General features: G+C 52.8%; 1 protein-coding gene across 1 annotated transcript; it reads right to left on the reverse strand.

The window, feature by feature from the left end:
- Positions 1–19,088: 19,088 nt before the first annotated feature.
- On the reverse strand, positions 19,089–25,145 carry Iscu (iron-sulfur cluster assembly enzyme). The gene is made up of 5 exons (XM_036172669.1): positions 24,979–25,145; positions 23,301–23,414; positions 22,486–22,596; positions 20,819–20,897; positions 19,089–19,580 (listed from the first exon to the last, which is right to left on the reverse strand). Exons 1-5 carry the CDS (start codon positions 25,090–25,092, stop codon positions 19,495–19,497), a joined length of 504 nt encoding a protein of 167 aa, XP_036028562.1. The 5' UTR covers positions 25,093–25,145; the 3' UTR covers positions 19,089–19,494.
- Positions 25,146–25,187: the final 42 nt, after the last annotated feature.

Below are 25,187 nucleotides of genomic sequence, written 5' to 3' on the forward strand. Positions count from 1 at the left end.
GTCTCTCTGGACTGTCTATGGCTGCACAAGTCTAAAGTGAGGGCGTGTTCGTGGGCTGTGGGTCACATTAGGGGTCAGCCAGGTCCTAGAACTGAGGATGGGTGAGGCAGAGAGAAAGCTGGGTGCCCATTGCTGTTGGGGCCCACACACCTGAGGAGTCCTGGAGGTGGTGTGTCAAACACATGGACACACTTTGCTGCCTGGCTCTGCTGCTGGTGTGGCCATACTGCAGCCCCCTCTTTGTGCTGTGGGACAGGGCCGTGGTGAGGTCATGGTGGCCCATTCTCTGTAGGTGGGGTGAGCATCAGCGAGGCCTCAGGGACAGTGTTGCTGACACCCATCCTTGGCAGGTCTTTTGGCCTCCAGAGACCCATCCAGCCTTCAGCCCCGCACTTCTAGCCTCTTCCTTCCCTTTGATGGTGAGTTCCTGTGTTGATGACCTCCTGCCTGAGCCCAGGAACTGCCTTCTGGAATCCAGATGTGTCAGGTTCCCCTGATGGTGGTGGCGGAGAGGCTGTCTCCCACAACCCTGATCCTTCAAGGATCCCACATCCAGTCTGAGGGGCCCGTGCCTCAGCTTCCGGAGCACACAATGGCCTCTGTGTTGTGCAGTTGGAAAGGACCCACCCCTCAGCCCAGCCCAGCTTCCTCCAAGAGCACCAGAAGAGTTGCCTGTGTTTTCCCAAATACCTCCCATTCTGATGTGCTGCGTGACTCCGGCCAAGTGCCTCAGTTTCTCTGGGTGTCAGGCTCTCTCCTTGTTGCCGAGTTCTGACTGTGGCTGGAAGTATGGAAACTCCCTGGGGTCACACCAAGGCGACACTGGAGAGCAATTCTCCAGGCAGCAGCCTCCCACTAATGCCAGGATAGCTCTCCAGAGAATATGGGGTACATGACCTTAACAATGGTGTGTGCTCTCTGATCCTGGAGTTGGGGGATTATGGAGGTGGCCTGAGAGCCTCTGCGCCTCTGAGTTTTTTCAGTGCTGTTCCTTATGTCATGATTCCCTTCCACCCTCCCATTCTGCATGCAATGACAACTTCTCAGCCTTCAGTTCCTGGTCTAGACCCTCTCCTGATGCCTTTCCTTCCACACCGCCAGAGCTCAGTGACGGCAATGGCCCACGGTGAACACAAGCAACCAGTGACAGGTGACCAGGCCCAGTCTAAGTACTTGGCACTTTACTCACTGAAACTCTTGGGACTTGAAATGAACGCTGTTATGACTTCCACAGCCGGAAGAAGGAAACAGGGCTGGCGTGTGCAGTCAGCTGCTCAGGTCACACAGCCGGGGGTTCAGCTCAGTGGACAGCAGCCTGAGTGTTCTGTGAAGGGTGGTGGTGGACGGATGGAGGGCTGTGTGGATAGAGAGAGGGAGGGCATGAGGGATTGATGGGGGGGAGGGAGGAGCGATGAATGGATGGAGAGGTGAGTGGGTGGGGGGGTGGAGAGAGGAGAAAATGGTTGCCTCAGGGAGGGGACACCAGGCCTCCACTCCTGCTGAAAGTCCTCTGACTTCTCCACATCTGCAGGGATCTGCCCAGAGGGGCTGTTTTGTGGACACACCCAGGAAGCCACAAGGGAAATCATGAGGGGTGGGCCGGGACCACAAGGGACAGAGCTGGGCTTGAAGGTCAAGGGAGACAACCTCAGTGTCCCCCAGGAGACCAAGGTCTAAACAGACTGTCGGGCTTATAACCTGTTCATCTGTTTCCAGTCAGACCTGCTGCCACTGTGTGTGAGCCTGTGTGTGCTTGTGAGTGCATGCATGTATGCATGTGTGTGTGCATTGTGTATGTGTTCATGAGAGTACCTGTGTGAATGTATGTGAGTGTGGGAGTGTGGGAGTGGGAGTGTGTGCTTGTGAGTACATGAGTGTGTGTGTGTGCGTATGTGCTTTTGTGTGTGTGTGGGGGGGTTGCTGGTGATCTGTGGTGAGTGAGGGGCTAAAAAGCCACAGAAGGAAGCAGGCACCTCCCTTTCCTCACCCGGCTGTGGTCAGCCCCAGGAACAGGGCTGGGTCATATCAGGTGAGAACAGGCGGGCAGGAAGGAAGGAAGGAAGAAAACAGGTATTATTTACTCATTTTATGTGTCTGTGGCTGAGATTATGTGCAAAGGAGCCTCATAGGCCAGAGGAGAACATTGAATCTCCTGGAACTGGAGTTGCAGATGGATGTGAGCCAGCAGGTGGGTGCTGGGAGTCGAACCCAGTCCTGTCAGCACTCTAAACCTCTGGGCCCCCTGGTTCTGTCTTACGGTCAGGTTGCTGTGACAGAATGTCCAGCAGACACAGCTTAAGGAAGGCTTTACCCTGGCTCACAGTTTGAGAGGATGTGGTTCCTCATAGCCTGGATGGCATGGTAGCGGCCGTGAGGCAGCTCACATTGCTCTGTCAGGAAGCGGAGAAGGGAATGCTGGTTCTCAGCTGCCTTTCTCACTTTAAGGCCCGGCCCGCAGGATGTGCTGTCGTCAGAGTGGATTTTACTCAGTTGAACTCCCCTGGAATCTCCTCTGGAAACACCCTCCCCGAGGGGCCCACAGGTGTGTCTCCTAGGTGACTCCAAATCCTGTGGGCAACAGTGAGGACCAGCCACAGTTCTGATACCCACTAAACTAGAAGCCCCCTGAACTCATGTCCGCCCCACGTCTTCACCGTCATCCCATGTTCAAAGCATCTGCACACATCTTCATCCCTCTCAAGGTGGAGTCAGAGCTTCAGCTATAACGACAGCTCCATTCTCAGCCATGTGACCTCGGGTACACCCCACCTCTCTGGGTATCTGTTGCTCTGTGAAGAGGGGTGATTTTATTCTGGGCTCAGTGCTGAGGTGTAGCTCAGTGTAGAGTGCTTCCTGAGCACAAGCAAGTCCCCTAGCTCCACCCCTGTAAAGAAGGATGGAGCAAAGCTCACCAAGAGCAGCATGATCCCAACTCCCCAGGCCTTTCCTGACTGAGAGGTATAAAGTCCAAGAGAAGAAGGATGTGGGGCTCCATCCCCGCCTCAGGGCTGCCCCGGCATTCTGCCTGGTATGGTGCACACACAGTGGGTGCTGTGTGCTCTGCATGCTCCTGCGTGAGGAGGCGGGGAGACAACCAGGATCCACATAGTCACATCTAACCCTCACCACAGAGACCAGCAGCTCAGAGAGGGCAGCAACTTGCTCCAGGTCACACAGCCCTGCGTAACTGTGTTCAAACCCAGGTCTGTCTGTAGCTTGGGCAAGAGTCCTCAGGACTGTGAGGACTGACTGCCTTATTTTAGAACATGTCATTTTATTTTATTTTTAAATGTGATTTGCTTTATTTTGGCAGCATTTTGCTGTGTGGCCCAGGCTGGCCTTGAATTCCTGCTTCATCGTTGAGTGCTAGGATTGCAGGAGTGGACCACAGCTGTCTAGAACATGGCAGTGGTCCACAGGCCAAACCCAGCTGTTGATGGTGGGGTAGGGGATGCATGTGAGCTAGGTGCTGGCTGTGGGGTGTGTGTGTGGGCAGCCTCTGGCCTCATTACTCTCTCTGTCCAGATCCATCAGCCCTTCATGTTTCTGGGTTACTGGGAGAATGCAGGCAACCTTCTTCCAACCATGGCTAAATTAGCAAGCAAGCACCATTAGGGACGTGTGTTTGCACAGAGCGTGGCCATGTGGCAGCGGAGGACGTGACAGTGACGGGCAATGTTGGCTGCTGATTGTCAAAGGCTCTGTGCAGCATTGGAGCTCCACAGCCATGTTCACAGCTTTGCTGAGGGGTAACTAACCCATGGGGTAGATAGTGTGCCTGAACGCACAACCCGGTGGTCTGTGACACACACGTCCTCACAAAACTGTCACCACAGACCAGATCTTGAACACATCTGTCACCCACAAACCCTTCCCTTCCCTGCCCTCAACCCTTCCCTTCCTGACAGCGTCTCACACAGCCCAGGCTAGCCTCAAGCTTACTATGTAGCTGAGGATGGCCTTGAACCCCTGATCCTCCTGCCTTTCCCAGGTCCCTCACCTGGCTTTCCAGGCATTACTCTGGACTCCTAAAATCCCTTCTACGTCTCCTCTTCATGCCTCTTTCTCATTCCACCCCCATACTCCCCCCAAGCCCCACAACTAACCAGATTCCTTGTTTTCTGGGGTTTTATAGAAATGGAAGTGTATAGTGTCTGTTTCTCTGGCTGGCTTCTCCTGCTCCATACAAATATTTGTGATGCCTTTGTCAATGTGGTGCATGGCAGCATTCACCCTTTTCCTTGCTGAGAGTCGTTTTCTATTGCATTGACATACCAAGATTTCTTCATCCAATCACATGCTGCTGGGCATTTGGCTTGTTTCCAGTTTGAAACGATCAAAAATAAAGCATGTGGCCTGGCGATGGCGGCACATGCCTTTAATCCCAGCACTCAGGAGGCAGAGCCAGGCTGATCTCTGTGAGTTTGGGCCAGCCTGGTCTACAGAGCAAGATCCAGGACAGGCACCAAAACTACATAGAGAAACCCTGTCTCAAAAAACCTAAATAAATAAATGAATAAATAAAAATAAAGCTTGTGTAATTTCCTCACAGCCTTCCTAATGCAATGGGTGGGAATAATGGAAATTCACAACTGATCGTTAACTTCTAAACGGGATGCAAAAGGGCTTCTCACCAGTGTTATTGGGCCTGTGAGAGAGCTCAGTGGGCAAGGGAGCTTGCTGCTAATCCTGGTGACCTGGGTTCAATCCTGAGATCCACATGGTGGAAGGAGAGAACTGATTCCTATATACAGGTTGTCCTCAGACCTCCACACATGCACATCGTGGTGTATATACACAAACACACAGAGAGAGACACAGATAGACAGACAGACACACAGACACAAAAGTGGAGGGGGATAAGTTAGGGAGAAAAGGATCAGTAGGAGCAAAGTGGATGAGAGGAGGTAATGGGGTGAGAAGGGGTGAGGAGGGGAGTGGAGGGGTAAGAGGAGGTGTGTTGTGAAATAATACTTTATGTAAAAGTGTGTCACATTGGTTTATGTTGCATTTGTTTAACTAGGCAAAGATGTGTTAACTATGTAAAGATGTGTTACATTTGTTTAACTATGTGAAGGTGTGTTACATTTTTTCATGTTGCATTTGTTTGACGGTGTAAAGGTGTGTTGCTTTGCCTGCCTAAGGCACCTGATTGGTCTAATAAAAAGCCAAACCGCCAATAGCTAGGCAGGAGAGGGATAGGCAGGGCTGGCGGGCAGAGAGAATGAGGAGAAGGAGGAAGAATCTAGGCTGGAGAAGAGGGAATGAGGGAGAAAGAGAGGAAGATGCCTAGGATTAGCCAGTCATCCAGACAGAGGAGGACACTCAGAAGGAAAGAAAGGTAAAAAGCCCCGAGGCAAAATGTAAATGAAGAGCAACAGGTTAAACTAAGTTATAAGAACCAGTGGGACAAGCATAAGATAAGCTTGAGCCTTCATAATTAATAATAAGTCTCCATGTCGTTATTTGGGAGCTGATTGGGGGCCCCAAAGAAAACCTGTTATGCAGGGCAGTGGTGGCACACTCACTCGGGAGGCAGAGGCAGGCAGATCTGAGTTCGAGGCCAGTGTGGTCTACAGAGCGAGATCCAGGACAAACAAGGCAATTACACAGAGAAACCCTGTCTGCCAGAGGTGGTGGGGCGAGGAGGGGTAAGGAGGTTTGAAGAGCATGATGTACAAGTATGAAGCTGTCAGAAGCGATAAACCACTAAAAGCTTATGTTTACATATTTGCATATCCCAAGTGTAAACGTGGCTTTGGTGATGCACCGATGTGCAGGCAGTGTGCTTCCTGAACTCTCCTTACAGCACTTTCTTCTAGTGCAAAGAGTATTGTGGTGTAATTATTGCACAGCAAAACCCGTCCCTAAGATCTGGAAGGAAAAGGAAAATGGAGACTCAGAGAGATCCAGTCCAAGATCACGTGGCCACACGGAGCTTGGAACATGGGATGACGGTGAAGACGTGGGGCAGACATGAGTTCAGGGGGCTTCTAGTTTAGTGGGTATCAGAACTGTGGCTGGTCCTCACTGTTGCCCACAGGATTTGGAGTCACCTAGGAGACACACCTGTGGGCCCCTCGGGGAGGGTGTTTCCAGAGGAGATTCCAGGGGAGTTCAACTGAGTAAAATCCACTCTGACGACAGCACATCCTGCGGGCCGGGCCTTAAAGTGAGAAAGGCAGCTGAGAACCAGCATTCCCCTCTCCGCTTCCTGACAGAGCAATGTGAGCTGCCTCACGGCCGCTACCATGCCATCCAGGCTATGAGGAACCACATCCTCTCAAACTGTGAGCCAGGGTAAAGCCTTCCTTAAGCTGTGTCTGCTGGACATTCTGTCACAGCAACCTGACCGTAAGACAGAACCAGGGGGCCCAGAGTGATGGCTCAGAGGTTTAGAGTGCTGACAGGACTGGGTTTGACTCCCAGCACCCACCTGCTGGCTCACATCCATCTGCAACTCCAGTTCCAGGAGATTCAATGTTCTCCTCTGGCCTATGAGGCTCCTTTGCACATAATCTCAGCCACAGACACATAAAATGAGTAAATAATACCTGTTTTCTTCCATTCTTCCTTCCTTCCTTCCTTCCTTCCTTCCTTCCTTCCTTCCTTCCTTTCCCACCCCCCTCTTTCTCTGAGGCAGGGTTGTATTATGTAGCATTGGCTGCCCTAGAATTCAATAAGGAGACCAGGCTAGACTCAGACTCACAGAAATCCACAAGCCTTTGCCTTCCAAACGCTGGGATTAAAGGTGTGTGCCATCACAGCTAACTAATAAATTCATTTTTAAAGGATCACCTGGGGTCCCTCTGTGGCTGTTTTGGGGGTAGATCAGGTTGGAGACCCTGATCTAAAGCAGCCCTTTATTATCTTTTGTGTGTGTGGGTAGTTTGCATGCATGTGTGGACATGGCGTGGGTGACTGGTATGGGTGGAGGTTAGAAGAGAACATCGGATCCTTGAGACCTGGAGTGGTAGATGGTTATGAGCTGCCTGCCATGTGGGAGCTGGGAATTGAACCAAGATCCTCTGGAAGAACAACCATTGCTCTCAGCTGCCGAGCAGTCTCTCCAGGCCCTGCTCTTTCCACATGAGGCCCAGCTGGGAGCTGGGCAGACCTTGTGCCAGCTCTTCTGCTCTGGAGAAAGGATGAGCCTGTCAGAGTGGAACAGGGATTTGCCTCTCTTTCAGGTTTAATTTCAGGAGTTCTCTGGCTGCTCAGAAATAGCAAGGGGTGGGGGGACTTGGCGCCGGCTCTGGGCCCTGGAGACCCTTTACAGCTGTTCCCCCTGGATGGGTGGGGGTTGGGGGGGCAGTTTATGGCAGCAGCTGCAGAGTGAAAAATAGCCAAGCTTGTAAACCACCTTTCCAGGAACACTGGTGCCAGAGATATCTGTGACGTCTGTCCTTCCCTGAAAGGACCCCGGGGCTTCTCCTTCGGCCTCGAGGAACTGGAGGGGGATAAGGGGCTGATCTAGATGGTAGGCACGGGATGTTGCCTTCTGCTGCCAGGCCTCCTGGACCCCCAGCGTGATATGGGACTCATGAGCAGGAGGGACAGGGTGCATGGCACAGTGACAAGAACACAGGGCTGGGGATCTCAGTTCGTCTCCTAGTTGTGTGTCTTGAAGTCACTTAAGCCCTCTGGAGAAAGGATGAGCCTGTCAGTGGAACAGGGATTTGCCTCTCTTTCAGGAGGTTTAATTTCAGGAGTTCTCTGGCTGCTCAGAAATAGCAAGGGGTGGGGGGACTTGGCGCCGGCTCTGGGCCCTGGAGACCCTTTACAGCTGTTCCCCAAAGTGATGGGATTGGTGGGAACTGAGTTCTTTCTGGGACCAGGCTCCCTGTGGATGCGGACTGTGAAGGGAGGAGGTGGAGGAGGGGGAGGAGGGGGAGGAGGGGGGGAGGCCTTTCTTCTTTGAGGTGAGTTTCCAGGCTCTGCAGTCTGAGCTCAGAAACTCCTGGAGTCAATTAGACCCCCAGAACAGCACTATCTTGAGCAATCAAAGGGTCCTGAGGACTGGGAGCTAAGACCATCACCAGGGAAACCCCAAGACCCTGTGCATGAGGGATGAGAGACTGGATCTCTGACCCCGCTCCCCCCATCCTTGGGAGTGTGTAGGGTGTCCAGTGAGGTCAAGGGTCACATCTCAACTGTGTCTCATCTCCTCTTGGGGACGAGGTGACCATAGCCAGGGCTTGAATGTTGTCTGGGTCAGCAGCTGGAGACATGGCTGGCAGCCTGGCTGGGGGAGGCCTTGCCTCACTGGGCCAGGTGCCAGGCTGTTTATAGGGGAATTGGAGGACCCTGGGGTTAGTGGTCAGGGCACCCGGGTTGTATTCCTACCTCTGTAGGAATCTTAGTGGGGCCAGCTTCCAGGCACAGCTCGGGGAGGGTGCGAGGTATCTGTCACAGGCTCCCAGAGACACGGATTAAATCTCAGCATTGAATCCACACCCTGACTTTGAGCAGCTCTTGCCCACAACATGGAGTCTCTGGACCTCAAGCCTGAGAGTCCACAGGCTCTGCCTGGCTGGGAGGCTCAGGGAGGAAACTTCACGAATATTTTTTTGTGTCTTTACTGCTCACTAGTGGAGGCTCTGAAGAGGGCGCTGTAGGACCCTGAGCCCATATAACTTCTCCCAACCCTGCTAGGCAGGGCTGTGTATACAGTAGGTGCTTAATAAAGTGCTGAGAGAGAAGTATGACACTCCTGTCTAAGCCAGGCCCGTAACTGAGGAGTTGGGATTGGGTGGGGGGCACTAGGTGTTGGCTGCTCCTCCGTATCTGCTCCTGGCCGAGCTGTGTTGTGAAGGGCTCCAAGCCCCCAAAGCCACAGTTCTGTCTTTCTCCTAGTTTAAATCCCACTTTAGAATTTCCACCCCTTCTCGGGGCACCACCGTGCCCTGGGAATGACCATCAACACTTGCTCTTGTTTGTTTTGAGACAGGGTGCAGCTCAGGGTGGCCTCAGCCTCCCAAGTGCTGGGATAATGGATGTGAGCCTTGAAACAAAGCACTTTCTCCTCATGCACTGGGCTCTCACAGAGCTGAGAGAGGCAATAAGACCATTCATCTTGTGCTGGAAGTTCAGAGAGGTGAAGTGACCTGCCCAAAGTCACACAGCCAGAAAGTGTCTGAGCCAAGTTTTGAACTCCTGGATGGTTGAACTCTATAGTCAGTTTCCTGTGCTTACTGCAGTGCTGTGAGTGAGTGAGTGGATGGATGGGTGGATGGGTGGATGGGTGGATGGGTGGATGGGTGGATGGATGGGTGGGTGGATGGATGGATGGATGGATGGTGGGTGGATGGATGGGTGGGTGGGTGGGTGGATGGATGGATGGATGGATGGATGGATGGATGGATGGGTGGGTGGGTGGATGGATGGATGGATGGGTGGATGGGTGGATGGATGGATGGATGGATGGGTGGATGGGTGGATGGATGGATGGATGGATGGGTGGATGGATGGATGGATGGGTGGATGGGTGGATGGATGGGTGGGTGGATGGATGGGTGGGTGGGTGGATGGATGGGTGGGTGGGTGGATGGGTGGGTGGGTGGATGGGTGGGTGGATGGATGGATGGATGGATGGATGGATGGGTGGATGGGTGGATGGGTGGATGGGTGGGTGGGTGGGTGGATGGATGGATGGATGGGTGGGTGGGTGGGTGGGTGGATGGGTGGGTGGGTGGTGAATGGGAGAATGCTTTGGGGGAAGGAACCCAAGGCTCAGATTTCCTCAGGACCCCGGCAGTCTGTGGCAACTTCTCCACTGCAGTTCTCTGCTTGCCAGAGAACCTGCAAAGGCTTTGACTGTAGTCAGCCTCTTGCCAGTCCCTTCCTGTCTGCTCATGTAGTGCAGCTGCATGCGGGCTGCTAATTTCTGGGGGTATCCATGTGGCAGAGCCCTGGTGGCTTAGCACCTTGCATGGGCACCCATGACCTGCTGATCTTCCTCTTGTGAGAAGGGAACTTGCCAAGTTGCCAACCCCAGGTGGCTGAGCACTGCCTCTTGGACCCTGGGTGCAGCATGTGGGTGGATGCTGAGAGCCCAGCCCACCACCCTGACATTTTCCTGTGACAGGCCTGTGATGGAAGTGGGGTCTATGGGCGGGCCCTGGCCCTGTGCCAGGGCCCCTGGGAGGAAGGACTGGCCTCTGCTCCTTGCTTGGCTGTGCCACCTGGATCAAGTTACTTGCCCTTTCTGGGCGTCAGGTGCATTTCTGACTTAGGGGAGAATGAGGCTTGGGCTGGATTTTAGCCAGGGATGAGTCCCAAGTGCCCTCCCTGAACCCATTTCCACATAAGATGCCGTTGTGAGGCTGGGGGCAAGGGCTGCCAAAGCCATTCTCCTCTAAGCAAAATCACTTAGTTCCACCATAAGGTCTCAAAAGAAATTGGCTCCTTTTGGAGTCAACCGAAGGGGGATCAAGCTCCCTTCCTCCCCATCTTCAGATTCCCCACCCCCCAGTTCCTAAGCTCCTCTTGTACCCTCTCCACTATCCAACAACCTGCATTCTGGGGAAGTCCTTCCTGCTGTCTAACTCAAGTTGAGCACCTTGAGCCCAAAGACTAATTTCCTCAGGCCTCAGCCTATGCAGAGCTGTGCTGGAGACCTGGGCTGGCATGGGGGTGGCGGGTGGGGTGGGGGGCAGCCAACCCGGGTTTTTTCCTTCTCCTGTGACGATTGGCACATCTTGCCTTGGCCTCATTCTTTGCACATTCTGGCTTTCAGCAGACTGGTGAGGGATCGTCACCCCTCCTGGAAGGTCCCATGATGACATCCGGTGAGCAGTGAGTAAGGATCACAAAGTCTTTTCTAGAACTTGCCTATGGAAATATCCATGAGCCCACACCAGGGTGGACACACAAGGACCGCTGTGCTAGTGTTGTTTAGAATAAGGGAGAGAGGAGGTAAGAGGAGAGATGGCTCAACAGTTAAGAGCACGGACTGCTCTTCCAGAGGTCCTGAGTTCAATTCTCTGCACCCACATGGCGGCTCACAACTGTCTGTAACTCCAGTGCCAGGGGATCTGACACCTTTATGCCAATGCACATAAAATAAATTTAAATAAATTATTTTTTTTTAAAAAGAAAAAGAATAATTAAGAACAGGGAGATGGGAGTTGTGGAGAAGGGTAGCCCCAGCCTGGGCCAGCTCAAGGACTGGACTGTTTTCTTGCCTTGCTTTCAAAGTACTCTCCTGCAGCCCTGGCTGCTTCAAACTCTCCATGTAGCCAAGGGTGACACCTCACTTCTGATCCTCCTTCCTCCGACCCGTGAGTGCTGGGATTACCGGCAAGAGCCACACACACCTGGTTTTATGCAACACCGGGGATGGTGACCAGGGTAGGGGAGGAGGAGGTGGTGATGGTGACCAGGATGGGAAGGAGGAGGTGATGATGGTGACCAGGGTAGGGGAGAAGGAGGTGGTGATGGTGGATGTGATGGCACAGGAGATGATAGCAGAGGAGGCTGTGGTGGCGGGGGAGGGGTCCTGGTGATGGTGTGGTAGCCTGATGACGGTGGAGGCGGTGATGCTGGCGATCCCACTGTGCAGTCGGCTGGTGACAGCCAGAGATGAGGCCGAGACGGCCTTCACAGTGGTGCTGGCTGAGTGTGCTCTCTGAGTCTGTTGCTCATGAGAACGCTTTAATGTTTTGTTAGTGACAAGATGTAGGCTGTCGTCCCTAGCAAGTGACCTTTTCAGAGGTGAGGAAACCCTTTGCAGCCTTGGATTGCTAAGATTTCGTGTCATCGATGGCCACTGTCTTAGTTAGGGCCACCATTGCTGTGATGAAACACCATGGCCATAAACAACTTGGGGAGAAAAAGGTTTATTTCACTCAGTTCATCCTCAGAAGCAGTCAGGACAGGAACTCACACAGGGCAGGAACCCGGAGGCAGGAGCTGAGGCAGAGGCCACAGAGGGGTGCTACTCACTGGCTTGCTCCTGGTGGCTTGCTCAGCCTGCTTTCTTATAGAACCCTGGACCACTAGTCCAGGGATGGCCCCGCCCACTATGGGCTGGGCCCTCCCTCATTAATCACTAATTAGGAAAATGCCTTACAGCTGGATCTTAAGTGGGGCCATTTTCTCAATGGAGGTTCCCTCCTCACCAGTGACTCCCACTTGTGTCAGCTTGGCATAAAATGAGCCAGGACAGCCACTGAAGTTTATGTAGCAAATGCTTTCCAGCCTCTGCTGGAATACAGCTTCCCAGGGCAAGCTGAGTGGGCTGGCTTTCTGAGCACCTGCCCCCCCTCCTGCTGTCTTGCCTGGTGTCTCCTCGAAGTGCTGACCCTGCAGAGCCGGGAGCAGGGCTGGCAGGAAGCCCCATCCCAGGAACAGCATCCTCTGCACTGCTGCTGGCTCAGCGCTTTCTCCTGCACACTTCTGCCGCTGTTTCCGGCTGGTGGGATCCCAGGGGGACCCAACTTCCCCCGAGTAGTTCCAGACAGAGCTCGAGACATCCTGAGGCTGGGTAAAAATGCCAGTGGCAGACAGGCAGGAGGGGATGTTGATGCCCTGCATTCTGTTCACCCACCCCCTGCGGCTGGAGTGGGGGAGAAATGATTCTGAGGTTGGGGTGAGGGGAGGAGGGGCGGATGACTCATGCTCTGGCCTGCACTGGTTATTGGCTAGAAATGAGGACTTTTCCAAGTCTGTGGAATCTTTTTGTTTGAGCTGGAAGGGAATATGGTTCATGGGATCCAGTTACTTCATCGTCTGCAAGGAAGCAGAGAAACTCGCCCAGGAGTTAGGGACGAAGCTCTGCCTCCTGGCTTTTCCTGGGCCCTCGCTGTGGGTTGGGTCTGGAGGAAGGTGAATTGGAGGGTGATGCCTCAGAGGTGATCTCTCTAAGCAAGAGACATGTAGAATGACTATGATGGTGTGGTGACCAGACCTGTGTCACCTTTGCTGTGGCTACTGGGAGCCGGTCTGGAAGGTGGCATTTAGGTGAGACCCATTTGAAGGTGCAGCAGCTTAGGGGAACTCTAGGCAAGATGGTTCCGGAACTGGGGATGGCAGATGCAAAGGTCCTGAGGTAGGAATGAACTGGGTGAGACAAGCCCAGTGTAGGGAGCAAGCTGTGAGAGAGGAGAGTGGGGAAATTGCTCGTGAAAGGCTGACGTGCGTGTATCTTCCCTGATTCCTTCCTTGCAGTGTGGTAAGGAACCACCCTACGGAGGAACGAGCATTTAATATGCACCTGTAGTATACTTTGTGCTGGGCACTTTCCACGTGACCTTGCAGTACCGCAAACTACCCCTGTAGCTTTATCCAAATCAGCTCAGCAAATGTAGTCCCCTGGTGGCTCACACACAGTACAGGTACAGTTCTGTCCCTGAGGACCCTTAGCTTAGTTAACTAGATCCAAAACAAAACAAAACAAAACAAAACAAAACAAAACAAAACAAGATAGCCACACTAGCTCACTGTCCTCCACTCGACTCCCCTGAAGACTGGGAGCTTGGAAGGAGACTCCGAGCCTGGGGTTGCCCAAGCTAGACATACAAGGAAGCTGGGCTGGGCTGTCTGGAGCCCTTGGGAGTTGGAGTGGATGAGAACTCCCCTGATGGGGAACACTCTCTGGGGACCCTTTGGTTGTGGGAAAGGGAGCAGGATCCCAGAGCTGAAGCACCACTGGGCAGGGTGAGCGGCTCTCACCAAGCCCTCTGCCCCAAGATGCAAGCCTGGAGGATGCCTGGGATTCCAGTGGCTGAGTCATCCTGTCTTATCATCGCCTCTGAGTGTAAATTGGAGCTCTCTCTGGGAAAAGGAGTCCCGGGGCCAGAGTGTGAAGTGGCAGAGTGTGATGCAGGAGGAGCATCGGGTCTCAAGCACCCCGTCATGGGGACTGATGCTTATCTCTCTCTCTTCCCCATTCTGAATTCGTGTGGGTACGGGTGGAGCCCAGGAATAGTCCCAAGTGAACACCTTGTTTGTGGTATCTGTTGGAGAGTCAGCTTTCTGGGGTCTGTAATAATGGTGGCATTGATGGTAGTGATGGCGAGATTGTGTTGATAGTGGTGGTGGTGATGATAATAGCAATGGTGGTGATGGTGATAACAATAGTGAGATGGTGTTGTTGATGGCAATGGTGGTGATGGTGATTGTCAGGGTTAGTTTTTGTTTGTTTGTTTTTTGTCAACTTGACATAAGCTAGAGTTATTATCACCTGAGAAGGAACCACAATTGAGAAAATGTTTACATAAAACTGGCCTGTTGCTGGGCAGTGGTGGCACAAGCCTTTAAACCCAGCACTCGGGAGGCAGAGCCAGGTGGATCTCTGTGAGTTCGAGGCCAGCCTGGTCTACAGAGCAAGATCCAGGGAAGGCACCAAAACTACACAGAGAAACCCTGTCTCAAAAAACAAAACAAAACAAACAAGATTGGCCTGTAGGGTATGTGGCCCACACCTTAATCCTAGCACTCAGGATCCAGAGGCAGAGGGGTCTCTGAATTTAAGGCCAGCCTGATCTATATAGCAAATTCAAGGATAGCCAGGGCTACATGTCCTACCCTGTCTCAAAAAACTAAAACCCAACCAAACCAAAAGGTGATTGATGAGGCCCAGCCCACGGTGGGTGATGCCATCCCAGACTGGTGGTCCTGGGTTCTATAAGAAAGCAGGCTAATAGCCAGGTTGGTGGTGCACACCTTTAATCCCAGCACTCAGGAAGCAGAGGCAGGTAGATTTCTGTGAGTTCAAAGCCGGCCTGGTCTACAGAGTTGTTGTGGGATACTTGTACCCTGTGTGAAAATGTATTGCTGTGGTAAAAAGCTGAACGGCCAATAGCTAGGCAGGAGAGTATAGGTGGGACTTTCAGGCAGAGAGAGAGCTCTGGGGAGAAAAAGGATGGGGAGTCGTCAGCCAGACGCTGAGGAAGCAGGACGGACGATACAGAACCACGTGAAAGAAGGTGGATTAAAAATGTGGGTTAATTTGAGTTATAAGAACTAGTTAGCACCAAGCTGAAGCTAAGGCTGAGCTTTCATAATTAATAATAAGTCTCCATGTTGTTATATCGGGCTGGTGGTCCCAACGAAGAAGTACGACTACACAGTGAATTCCAGGAGAAAGAAAAAGAAATCAGGCTGAGCAAGTCACAGTGAGCAGCAGTCCTCCATGGCTCTGCTTCAGCTCCTGCCTCCAGGTTCCTGCCCGGACTTCCCTCAGTGATGGACTGTGACCCGGAAGTGAAAGCTGAATAAACCCTTTCCTCCCCAAGTTGCTTTTGGTCATGGTGTTTATCACAGCAACAGAAACCCTGAGTAAGACAATAGTGATGGTGTGATGGTGGTGATGGTGTGATGATGGTGATGGTGTGATGATGGTGATGGTGTGATGATGGTGATGATGGTGTGATGATGGTGATGGTGTGATGATGGTGTGATGATGGTGATGGTGTGATGATGGTGATGGTGTGATGATGGTGTGATGGTGTGATGGTGGTGATGGTGTGATGATGGTGATGGTGTGATGATGGTGATGGTGTGATGATGGTGTGATGATGGTGATGGTGTGATGGTGGTGATGGTGTGATGGTGGTGATGGTGTGATGATGGTGATGGTGTGATGGTGTGATGATGGTGTGATGGTGGTGATGGTGTGATGGTGGTGATGGTGTGATGATGGTGTGATGGTGTGATGATGTAATGATGTGTTGGTGTGATGATGGTGTGTTGTGATGTGATGATGGTGTGATGAAGGTGTGATGTATGATGATGGTGATGGTGTGATGGTGTGATGATGGTGTGATGATGGTGTGATGATGGTGTGATGATGGTGTGATGATGGGTGTGATGGTGTGATGATGGTGTGATGATGGTGTGATGATGGTGTGATGATGGTGTGATGATGGTGTGATGATGGTGTGATGATGGTGTGATGTATGATGGTGTGATGATGGTGTGATGATGATGATGGTGTGATGGTGGTGATGGTGTGATGGTGGTGATGGTGTGTTGCTGTGATGATGGTGTGATGGTGTGATGATGGTGTGATGTATGATGATGGTGATGGTGTGATGGTAGTGGTGGTAGCCGTTAGCGTTTGGTCTGTCGTAACAGGCTTCCACCACTGAACCTTATTTTCTCAGAGCCCTGGCTGTGGGAAAAGCCCACGATCTGGGTTCCCGTGGGTTGTTTCTGATGCGGACTCTTCCCTGGAGTATAGATGGCCGCCTTGTCCCCACCTGGCCTTTCCTGTGTGTGGAAAGAGACCCCTTCTTATAAGTCCATCGTTTCTCTTGGGTTAGGCTCACATTTGCACGGCTGTTTAACCTGAATCGCCACACCAGACTCTCTCCGGAGAAGGCCACTTTGGAGGTTTTGAGGGAAGACAATCTGCTGTCCAGCATGAGGATACCAGCTGGGGTGGTGGTGATGGTGCTGGCGGTGCTGGTGGCTGTGATGGCGGTGGAGGTACCTAACACTGGTGCTTGCTAGATGCCCACTGTTGTGGAATTTTCTACTTTATGTGGGAATTAACCCTCACAACAATCTCATAGTTTAGGAGCCAGGATTGTCCCAATCCCCCAGCGAGGGACAAGAGGCTCAGTGAGATACACCTGCATATCTGTTGTAGACAGATCATGGGGTAGTTAGGATCAGAACCCAGGCCTTTGGATTTTCTTCCAAAGTTGTTCCTGAAGTCCGTGGTCCTGCTTACAGGCTGTAGGATGGAGGACTGTAGAGCATGCTTGTGCTCGGGTGGAGTGCCGTCCAGCCCAGCCCCCACTTGGGCTTCTGGGACCCATTAGTCTGAGGGCAGCCTGGGAGGGTCCAGAAGCTGCTCTGCACCATCCGCTCCAGGGTAGTGAGGGTTCTCCTCCCCTTGGGGACTCTTGAGAGTCAGGTTTCTGTGAAGTGAGGCCAGGGGTGGAGGTGACTAAGAGGACTTTCCAAGGACAGCTGGGCGGTGGAGGGGGCGGGATTGGGCCCCGTGGCAGGCTGTGGCAGGCCAACCGTGGTGCAGCAAATTTGGCCTTCAAGCCAAGTGTGACAGGAGTTGCTGGTGTGCCTCTACGTGGATGTCACCAGGAGGATCTGTGGAGTACTCTGGTGTAGTACTCTGGAGTATTGTGAAGTACTGAGTAGTACTCTGGAGCACTGTGTAGTTCCAGGCTAACAACACTGAGGCTGGAAGCCTTGAGATTATACTATTATAAAAGAGTGGTGTGTGTGTGTGTGTGTGTGTGTGTGTGTGTGTGTGTGTGTGTGTGTTGGTTGTCATGGTAACAGCAGTTACTGTGATCAGCAGCAAGGATGATGCCAGTGTTCGTGGCAACTACAGTCACAGCCAAGGTCTTTCCTGCGCTGAGTCCTGACTGGAGGGCCTTGACCTTGGACCGGTCACTTCACTTTTTTGTTAGATTCCCAGCACTTTGGATTTCTCTAGGCTGCACCACTAGCTATAGTGCCAGGATACAGAGGGGCTGCAGCGCCAGCCATACAGTGGTAATTCCCTAGATGATGGTCACGGCAAGTCACGGTGTTCCAGGTGAAGCCTCTGATGTTCTTAGAGCCACCGTGATCTGCCAGGATGCACAGGGCAAGAAGTGTAGGCCCGGGCAGCTCAGCCAGGGCCAGCGGATGGTGTGTTTAAAGAGCAGCTCCCTCAGAGGCTGCCAGGAAAAGGGTGGTGGCGGGTGGGGTGGATATGGATATCAAGAGGCCTCAGTGATTCACCTCTGCTTTCAAAACCGATCATGTGACCCACCCACGTGATTCATGCCTGTAATCACACAACTGGGAGGCTGAGGCAGGAGGATTTTTGAGCTTGAGGCAAACACAAAACAATAAATAAAAACCCAAACCCTCCACACAGCAGACATGGCACGGACGAGTTACTTCAGGGTTCCGAGATCCACACGGCGACTGTGACAAACCACTTAGGCTCAGTGAGGGGTACATGGGGCCCAGAGTCCATCTAGGGTTGGCCCTATAGCAAGTTCTAGAAACTGGACCTGTTTGGGCTGCACCCACTCACATTCTTAGGGTTAGGCGGTGCTGGAGACTTCTGATGTGTGGAATTCAGTTTGTCAACTGGGACAGAAGTGGATCATTCTAAAATCACAAATAGGGGTGGGAACTGCCACCGCCACAAGGGAGGGAAGGACGGAACTACACAGCGGGCACACCCAGCAGGACAATTTGACATGGCCCCACCCAGGGCCTAATTTGAGATTCTGATGGATGCTGGCCTGTGGTCTCCCCCGACTGTGGAGGGAGTGGCCTTTGAAGTTCTGAGCCCTTCACCAGAACCCAGAATATTTTAAAATAAAGGATGATTTAAGAGTCAGCCTGCATATGCCTGGACAAAAAAAGCCATCAGAAAAACAGTTTGCTTTTGAAGTTCACCGCGGTAGTATTCCAGTGTCTTCGCTAGAAAACAGGGCGTTTCACTGAGCTATACCACGGGGTAGCTCAGGGCAAGTGGCTGCTTTCCATGCTTGAGTCAGATGTGTGTTTGGAGACATGGTCTAAGTAGCCCAGGCTGCCCTCAAACTTTTAATTTTGTTCCTCGGCCTGTCGAGTGCTGGGTTTGCAGGCAGGTGCCGTCGTGACCAGTGAGATACCTGTTTTGAACAAATGGAGGGCTAGTGTAGTACATGGACTCTTCAGTGAAACATGAAAAGGGCACACTCACCGGGCAGAGAACTCATCACTCTGGTTTAGCTCACTGGTCACCACACAAAGCCTGTGAGGCCTTTGGAAGGCGAGCAGAACCATCTGCCAGCATGAGCTGGAGCCTGGGCCTAGAGTGCAATAGTTTAATTTCCTCCTGGGGTGCTTCTGCCTGGCCCACAGGGTCAGTCAACACCTCAGCCAGCCTCTTGGGTTAATTTCTGATTTTCACAGACCAGTGGAATTACTGCAGGGACCCTTGAAACTGTTGTGAATTGACACACTTCCCAAAGAGCAGTGAAGAGCACCAGACAGCTCCTCTACCCTTGTAAAAGCACCCAAGTGGCTACTGCTGTCTGGTGTGCTGTTGTCCATCTCAGCCTGGCCTTGGGGAACCCCAAGGGGCTTTGGACAGCACTGGGGGGTGAGTGAAGGATTCAAGAGACAGGTTCACTAGAGAAAACCATCATCTTACATTCTTTTATTATAATATATATGCAGATCTGTTAAATATACAGTAATAAATTCTATCAAATAGCTACAACAAGGCATTCTGCTGGCAGTCTCCCCCACAGGGTTAGGTAAAACCTGCCGTCACTCTCCAAAAGCTACCAAAGCTTAAGACTTTGGTGCTGATTTCAGCTCCCAGGCCACAACGTAAATCAGACAGACATTAAGTGCACTAAGGACACAGTGAGCTGAAAGGAACACAGGATTAGGCGTAATCAAACAGTGTATTTGCCCGCATTGGAACCATAAAGCAAATGGTGACTAGTGTGCGTTTCTCGGGGCTTCTTTGATGTGGTGCGGGGAGGCAGGAGCAGCTGCTGTGACCCGCGAGAGTGTCCCCAGGGCTCACTGCTTCTCTGGCTCTCCCTTCTTGGATTCTTGCTTCAGTTTGTAGTCAGCTAGGGCGGCTTTGATGGCGTCTTCCGCCAGCACTGGAAGGCATGAAGGGTGAACTTCAGTTTTAGACACTGGAGAGGTGGCTGTTAATATTTTATACACTTATCTACACACATCTTTGTGTATTTATGTATTTAGAGTATGTATGCATGTGCTTGGACATGTATGTGAGTGGGTGCTGTGCCACACACGCGTGGAGATGAGGACAACTTTGGGGAGTGAGTTCTCTCCTCCACCATGTGGGTTTAGGGACTCTAACTCAGGCTGTGACAAGCCTTCACCCCTGGCCTGGGGATGGTCTCGAGGCAGAGAATCGTTTTAAGCTGGAGAGTGCTAGAGATGGGAAGGTCCGAGTGTCCTTGCTGGGCACACACAGACTGGGACGGTGGTGACTTCCTGGCTGGGAGGGTGGGAGATTTCCAGAAAGTGCCTGTCACCTGGCAGGCATGCAACCAAGCTCAGGCCCCAGAGAGAGTGGACTGTGGTCACAGGGGAACTCTGATGGCATGGTCTGCACATCTCCTCCTGCAGTCCCACACGGGAAGCCTTTTACCGAGGCCACGGGGGAGGAAGAAGCGGGGAGTCGGGAGACAACAGAAAGCCAATGACCCGCAGAGATGACTATGGCCTTGGCACCTGGAAGGCTAACGCTTTGGCTTTCCCAGAACCGACAAACCTGTGTCTGCTCAACTGGAAAGAGCATGATCTCAGGTGTCCTGAGGACGATGTTAGGGCTTCCCACTTAAAGGGCACCCTGAGGATGGTGTTGGAGTGCCCAGCCCAGCACCAGCTCTTCCCTGTCTGCCCTCTACTAACTCGGTCAGTAAACCCTGAGAGCATGCTTAGGGGACACCTAAGAGGACGGAAGGCACCAGCTCTGATTGCAGGTTCTGAGGCACACAGCCTCTCTCAGAGCAGTCAGTGGGTGTCGCACAGTGGCCTCACCTGAGGAAATGCAGTCAACAGGGTGGTGGAGCAAACTCTCGCTCAGCCTGTCGGGCAACGGTGTGGTGGGAACAGTACAGATCCTGAACAAAGATCGGGCTCACTTCCTCCTCTCTGGGGAGCAATGCTGCCTGCTTTGGTGTGTCTGGTGCTTCAGGGCACAGGGCCTCTTAGCCTGACTGCCTAGAGCTCTGGGCTGGGAGACCACAGGCTCCAACCTCCCAAAGGTCACCATGGCAGATGTTCTCTGGGGTTACAGCATGGGCTCCTAACGGGGAGTTTATGACTACCGAGCGTCTCAGCTGTCTGGCATTCGGGGCAGACTCACTGGAGCAGTGCAGTTTCACTGGTGGAAGGCAGAGCTCCTTGGCGATGTCTGTGTTTTTGATGGTCAAGGCTTCCTCCACCTGAGATGCAGGGGAAAGTGGGTAGTGTTAGTGACCTTATCTCGCCGAGGTCAGCAGTGAAAAGGGAAGGCCAGGACATGCCCCAGATAGGCTTGTCAGTAGATTTCAAAACAGCTACTGGCAGGACTGCCACTGTGTACCAAGGGTTCTCCGGGGGACACAGACCCCTGTGCTGCCTGGTTGGGTAAGCAAGAACAAGACCCCTTGCCCACTGAAGGCAGGCATTGCCTTGGCTGCTTGAGCAGCCTCTGCCCGAGGATGCCTGGGGTCTGAGAGCTCTGAGGGATGATGGGAGGCAATGAGGCACAGCCTGTGTATTAAAGAAGGCCAGTCTCCCTCAGACAGGAGGCCTCGAGGTTAGAGAAAGAGTCTTCCTACTTTCTGATCATAGGTCAGAGCCCTCTAAATGCCAGGTCCTGGGAACATGTGCCCCGTTTCACTTCCCCTTTCCCCAAGGCAAGTTCTTAACCAACTTCCTTTGAACCATTTTCTTCCACATGCAGGCCTGGGCCTCCCTGGCCTCTAGGTGATCTACACCCAGAAGGCCTGAATCATGTGGAGTGGGTGGCATGAGGCTAGCAAATAGCTTTGCTGGAGAGCTGGCTTTGGCTGGCAATACCCCTCCAAGACTCAGCTTCTTGAACTGGGTCCTGTGAGGGTGCAAAGGATGAGCACGCTGCTTTAAAATGGGGTCTCATGTAGGGCAGGGTCATCTTTAAATTGCTACATAGCTGAGTCCTATCCCAATTCTCCTGCCTCTTCCTCCCAAGAACTAGGATTCCAGGCTGGTGTGCCATGCACGACACCTGGCCAGTGTGGGTGGCTTTGATGCAGCTGGATCTTAGCAGTCTCAGCTCAGCTGCTGGGGAGCACGTGGTAGAGGAGAGGACAGAAAAGATGTCACAGCCCTTTCCTGATCCCTTTCAGAAGCTCCGGTCCAACCACCTGGACCACTGCTCGCCTTCATCTGCTTACTTGGCTCTCACCTTGTGATTCTGATTTCTAAGCCCCTTCAACACAAGCTACATCCACTACTTTGTGAGTGTGCCTTTCTGGAATCCTACTTGAGGCAGGAGATGGGAGGAAGTAAACAGTAACTGTTACACAGCAACTCCCAGGAAACCGTAAGGACCTTAGAAACATTAGGGGAAGCTCATGGTGGTTTTTTCAGCTCTGCTCTTCTGGAAAGACTGGTGATGACCTCTTCTATTTAGCTGGTAACCAAATACCAGTAGCAACAAAATGGTCCACAACTTCCAATGTGAGCAATGTAACCAGTATTAAACTTTAGAAAAATGGCTTCAAGAAATCATCCCCCCACCCCCCCCCCCACCCCCCCCCCCCCCCCCCGCCAGCTTATTTTTAGCAAGGTCTTGCTGCATCGCCCAGGCTGGCTTCATCTTCCTGCTTTTTGATCTGTGACTTAGGACTAGACTCTTGCAGAGCCAGGGTCACAGGGAATTCTGATTTATTCTGTAGTTATGGAGACAGGTCTCATTACGGAGACAGGGCTGGCCTAGAACTCAGAGCTCCTCTGCCTTCTGAGTGCCGGGACTAGACAGTCCGTACAATCTGTGAACACTCTTACCGTCTTTCCCTTTACCCACTCCGTGGCCAGGGAGCTGGAGGCGATGGCGGAGCCGCAGCCAAATGTTTTAAATCTGGCGTCCACAATCTTCCCCCTTTCATCCACCTGGATCTAGAAAAGAAACAGGGGCTAAGAGGGGATTCCTGGGCCCGACATCTAGAACGCAAGACTGGAACTTCCGGCCCACAGTGGCTGTTCCCAGTGAGCCCTGGCTTGCTGTCCACACCAGATGCTAGGACATCAATTACTGTTTTGTTTCAAAGGGCTCAACCACTGGCAGTGAAACTGGGGTCCACACAGGCCCAGCTGGTTGAGAGGAGCAGGGAAAGGAAGCCTCTCACCTCACTTTGGTTCTGTTTTCAACCCTAGCCTGCTGCATATCAATCCCTACTTCCGGAAGTCTGTCCACAGCTGCTGCCACTATCGGCCCCGTAGGCACGGGCAGAGTCCATTAATACCTTTAACACCTTTCTCTGGGACACCGACAGTAATTAGTGGCTCCTTCCTCCTGGCCTCTAAGGAGACGGCAGCTGAAGCTATGGCTTACTCAGGTGCAGTGCACCACCTCTCTGCCCTTCCTTCTCCTGGAGAGGCTTGGTTAGCACACTCCTTTTCTCACTGGGGAGTGCTAGCTCCTTGGGAGTCTTCATTTGGTCAGTAACATTCACAAATCCTTTCACTCAAGTGTTTCAGAACAAGACAAGTCTCTACCCTCACCATCCATGACAGCCTCTCATCCCATCTCACAGGAATAGACAGACAGACAGACAAAATGCTCTGTGAGCAAACGGTGATGCTTTTCATCCAGCCAGTACCTGCAATTTCATGACGTCACCACATGCCGGAGCACCCACCAATCCGGTTCCGACATTCTTAGATGTTTTGTCAAGGGACCCCACATTCCTAGGATTCTCATAATGGTCCACAACCTGAAATGACAGTAGTGATAGCACTCACCATGGCTTTACTGTCTCCCTCGGGTCAGCACTCTGAACGGGACAGAGGAGGGAGAACAATGTGTGACCTGAACTCTTTTCAGCTCCTTCCCCAAGACCTTCACCTTGGAGATACTGCCTGAGATACTGGCAAACAACTCAGTTACATCTTAGCTTCAGAGGCATTTCAACTACAACTAATCACCCGATTTACGCAATGATATGGGATTTGGGCTCAAACACCACTTGTGTTGTTACCAAACAAAATACACTGTCATAAAAGAATTAGGCACTTAAAAATTCCAACAATACAAATGGCCCCAAATGGAAGATTTCCTCATAAATTTCAAGGTGGCTGTTAGAGATGAGGCAAGGTCGGAGGAATGAGTCATTTCTGGCTGTAAACGTAAACACAACACCATCATGGTGCAGCAGCGCCCCCTGGTGCCATAAGGCTGCCAGCCCGCCCAAGTTCCTGTAGATTCTAATGTCAACAAAACACCCTTCCGTTTGGGGGTTGGAGGCCTTGGCAAAAACACCTAAGCAAGATTAGAACAAACAGCCATTAAAAGTTTGGGACACATTAAGACTCAACCTCGAATTTTTTTGGCTGCTTAGCGGGAGGCACCCTCCTGGGTAGATTTCGAGTCTAAGCCCAAAGGCCACCCAACGCCTCATCTAATCCGGATTTCTAATGTCTTGTCCACCTGTGGTAGGCTTTTGTTTTTCCGAGTGAGTCTCATGTCAAGGGGCCCTTCCGTCCTTAGAGGGTAGGGGGCCACAAACTACCTACCCCTCTACACTTTGTGCTCCCTGAAAATACACAAACAGCCGAGAACAAAAGTTTTATGTTGGTTAGGTGCTTGGCTCGCCTGGAGGCCATCAGCTCCTGAAATAGCATCATCAAAACCGTGAGTGGTTTCTCCAGACACAGGGGGACTGCGGAAGACCCCTTCCAGAGGCTGGAGGGACAGGTTAGGCGAGGGCCAGCGACTTGTTCAAGGCCACCGGGCAAGGGCAGTGGCCTGGTTGGTGAGGACGCTGGTGCTGGATGGTGAGCTGAGCCTCAAACGTGTGTGTGCATGTGTGTGCATGTGTGTGCGCGCGCGTGTGTGTGTGTGTGTGTGTTTATGTATGTGTGTGTGTGTGTTGTATGTGCGCGCGCGCGCGCGTGTGTTTATGTATGTGTGTTGTATGTGCGTGTGTGTGTGTATGTGCGCGCGTGTGTGTGTGTGTATGTGTGTGTGCGCGTGTGTGTGTGTGTATGTGTGTGCGCGCGCGCTGTCCCTTGACCCCCGGGGTGACATACCAGGACCCTCCCTTCTGGGCTGTCAGAGTTGGGACACTCCAAGTGGCGGCCGCGGCGGGGCTGAGGAGGCCGCGGGATCCTCGGCGGGTGCTAACTGTGCCGACAGCTGCAGGTCGCGGCACTGCGCAGCGGGGGTAAGCGAGCCGGGGAGTCGCTGGGGAGCGAGCGGACCGCCTCTCCCAGGGGTACCCGGCTGGCGCCGGTCGCCCGTCCCCTCGGTGGTTCGCGCACCCCCACGCCCGCCCATACCTTCTTGTGGTAGAGCCGGGCTGGGGCCGACAGCTCCCGGGCGGGCAGGCGCGGGCTCCGGAGCAGCAGCGCGGAAGCCGCCCTCCTCAGACGGCCCGCTCCGACCGCCGCCATGTCGCCGGCTTGCACCTGCGTCGACCTGGGCGACGTCAGAGGGAGGGCGCGCTCGTCTGACGTCACCCTTCCACGCCCCCGGAAGGGGCGGGGCC

The sequence above is a fragment of the Onychomys torridus genome, chromosome 22, assembly GCF_903995425.1.
Source record: "Onychomys torridus chromosome 22, mOncTor1.1, whole genome shotgun sequence".
Classification (NCBI taxonomy): Eukaryota; Metazoa; Chordata; class Mammalia; order Rodentia; family Cricetidae; genus Onychomys; species Onychomys torridus.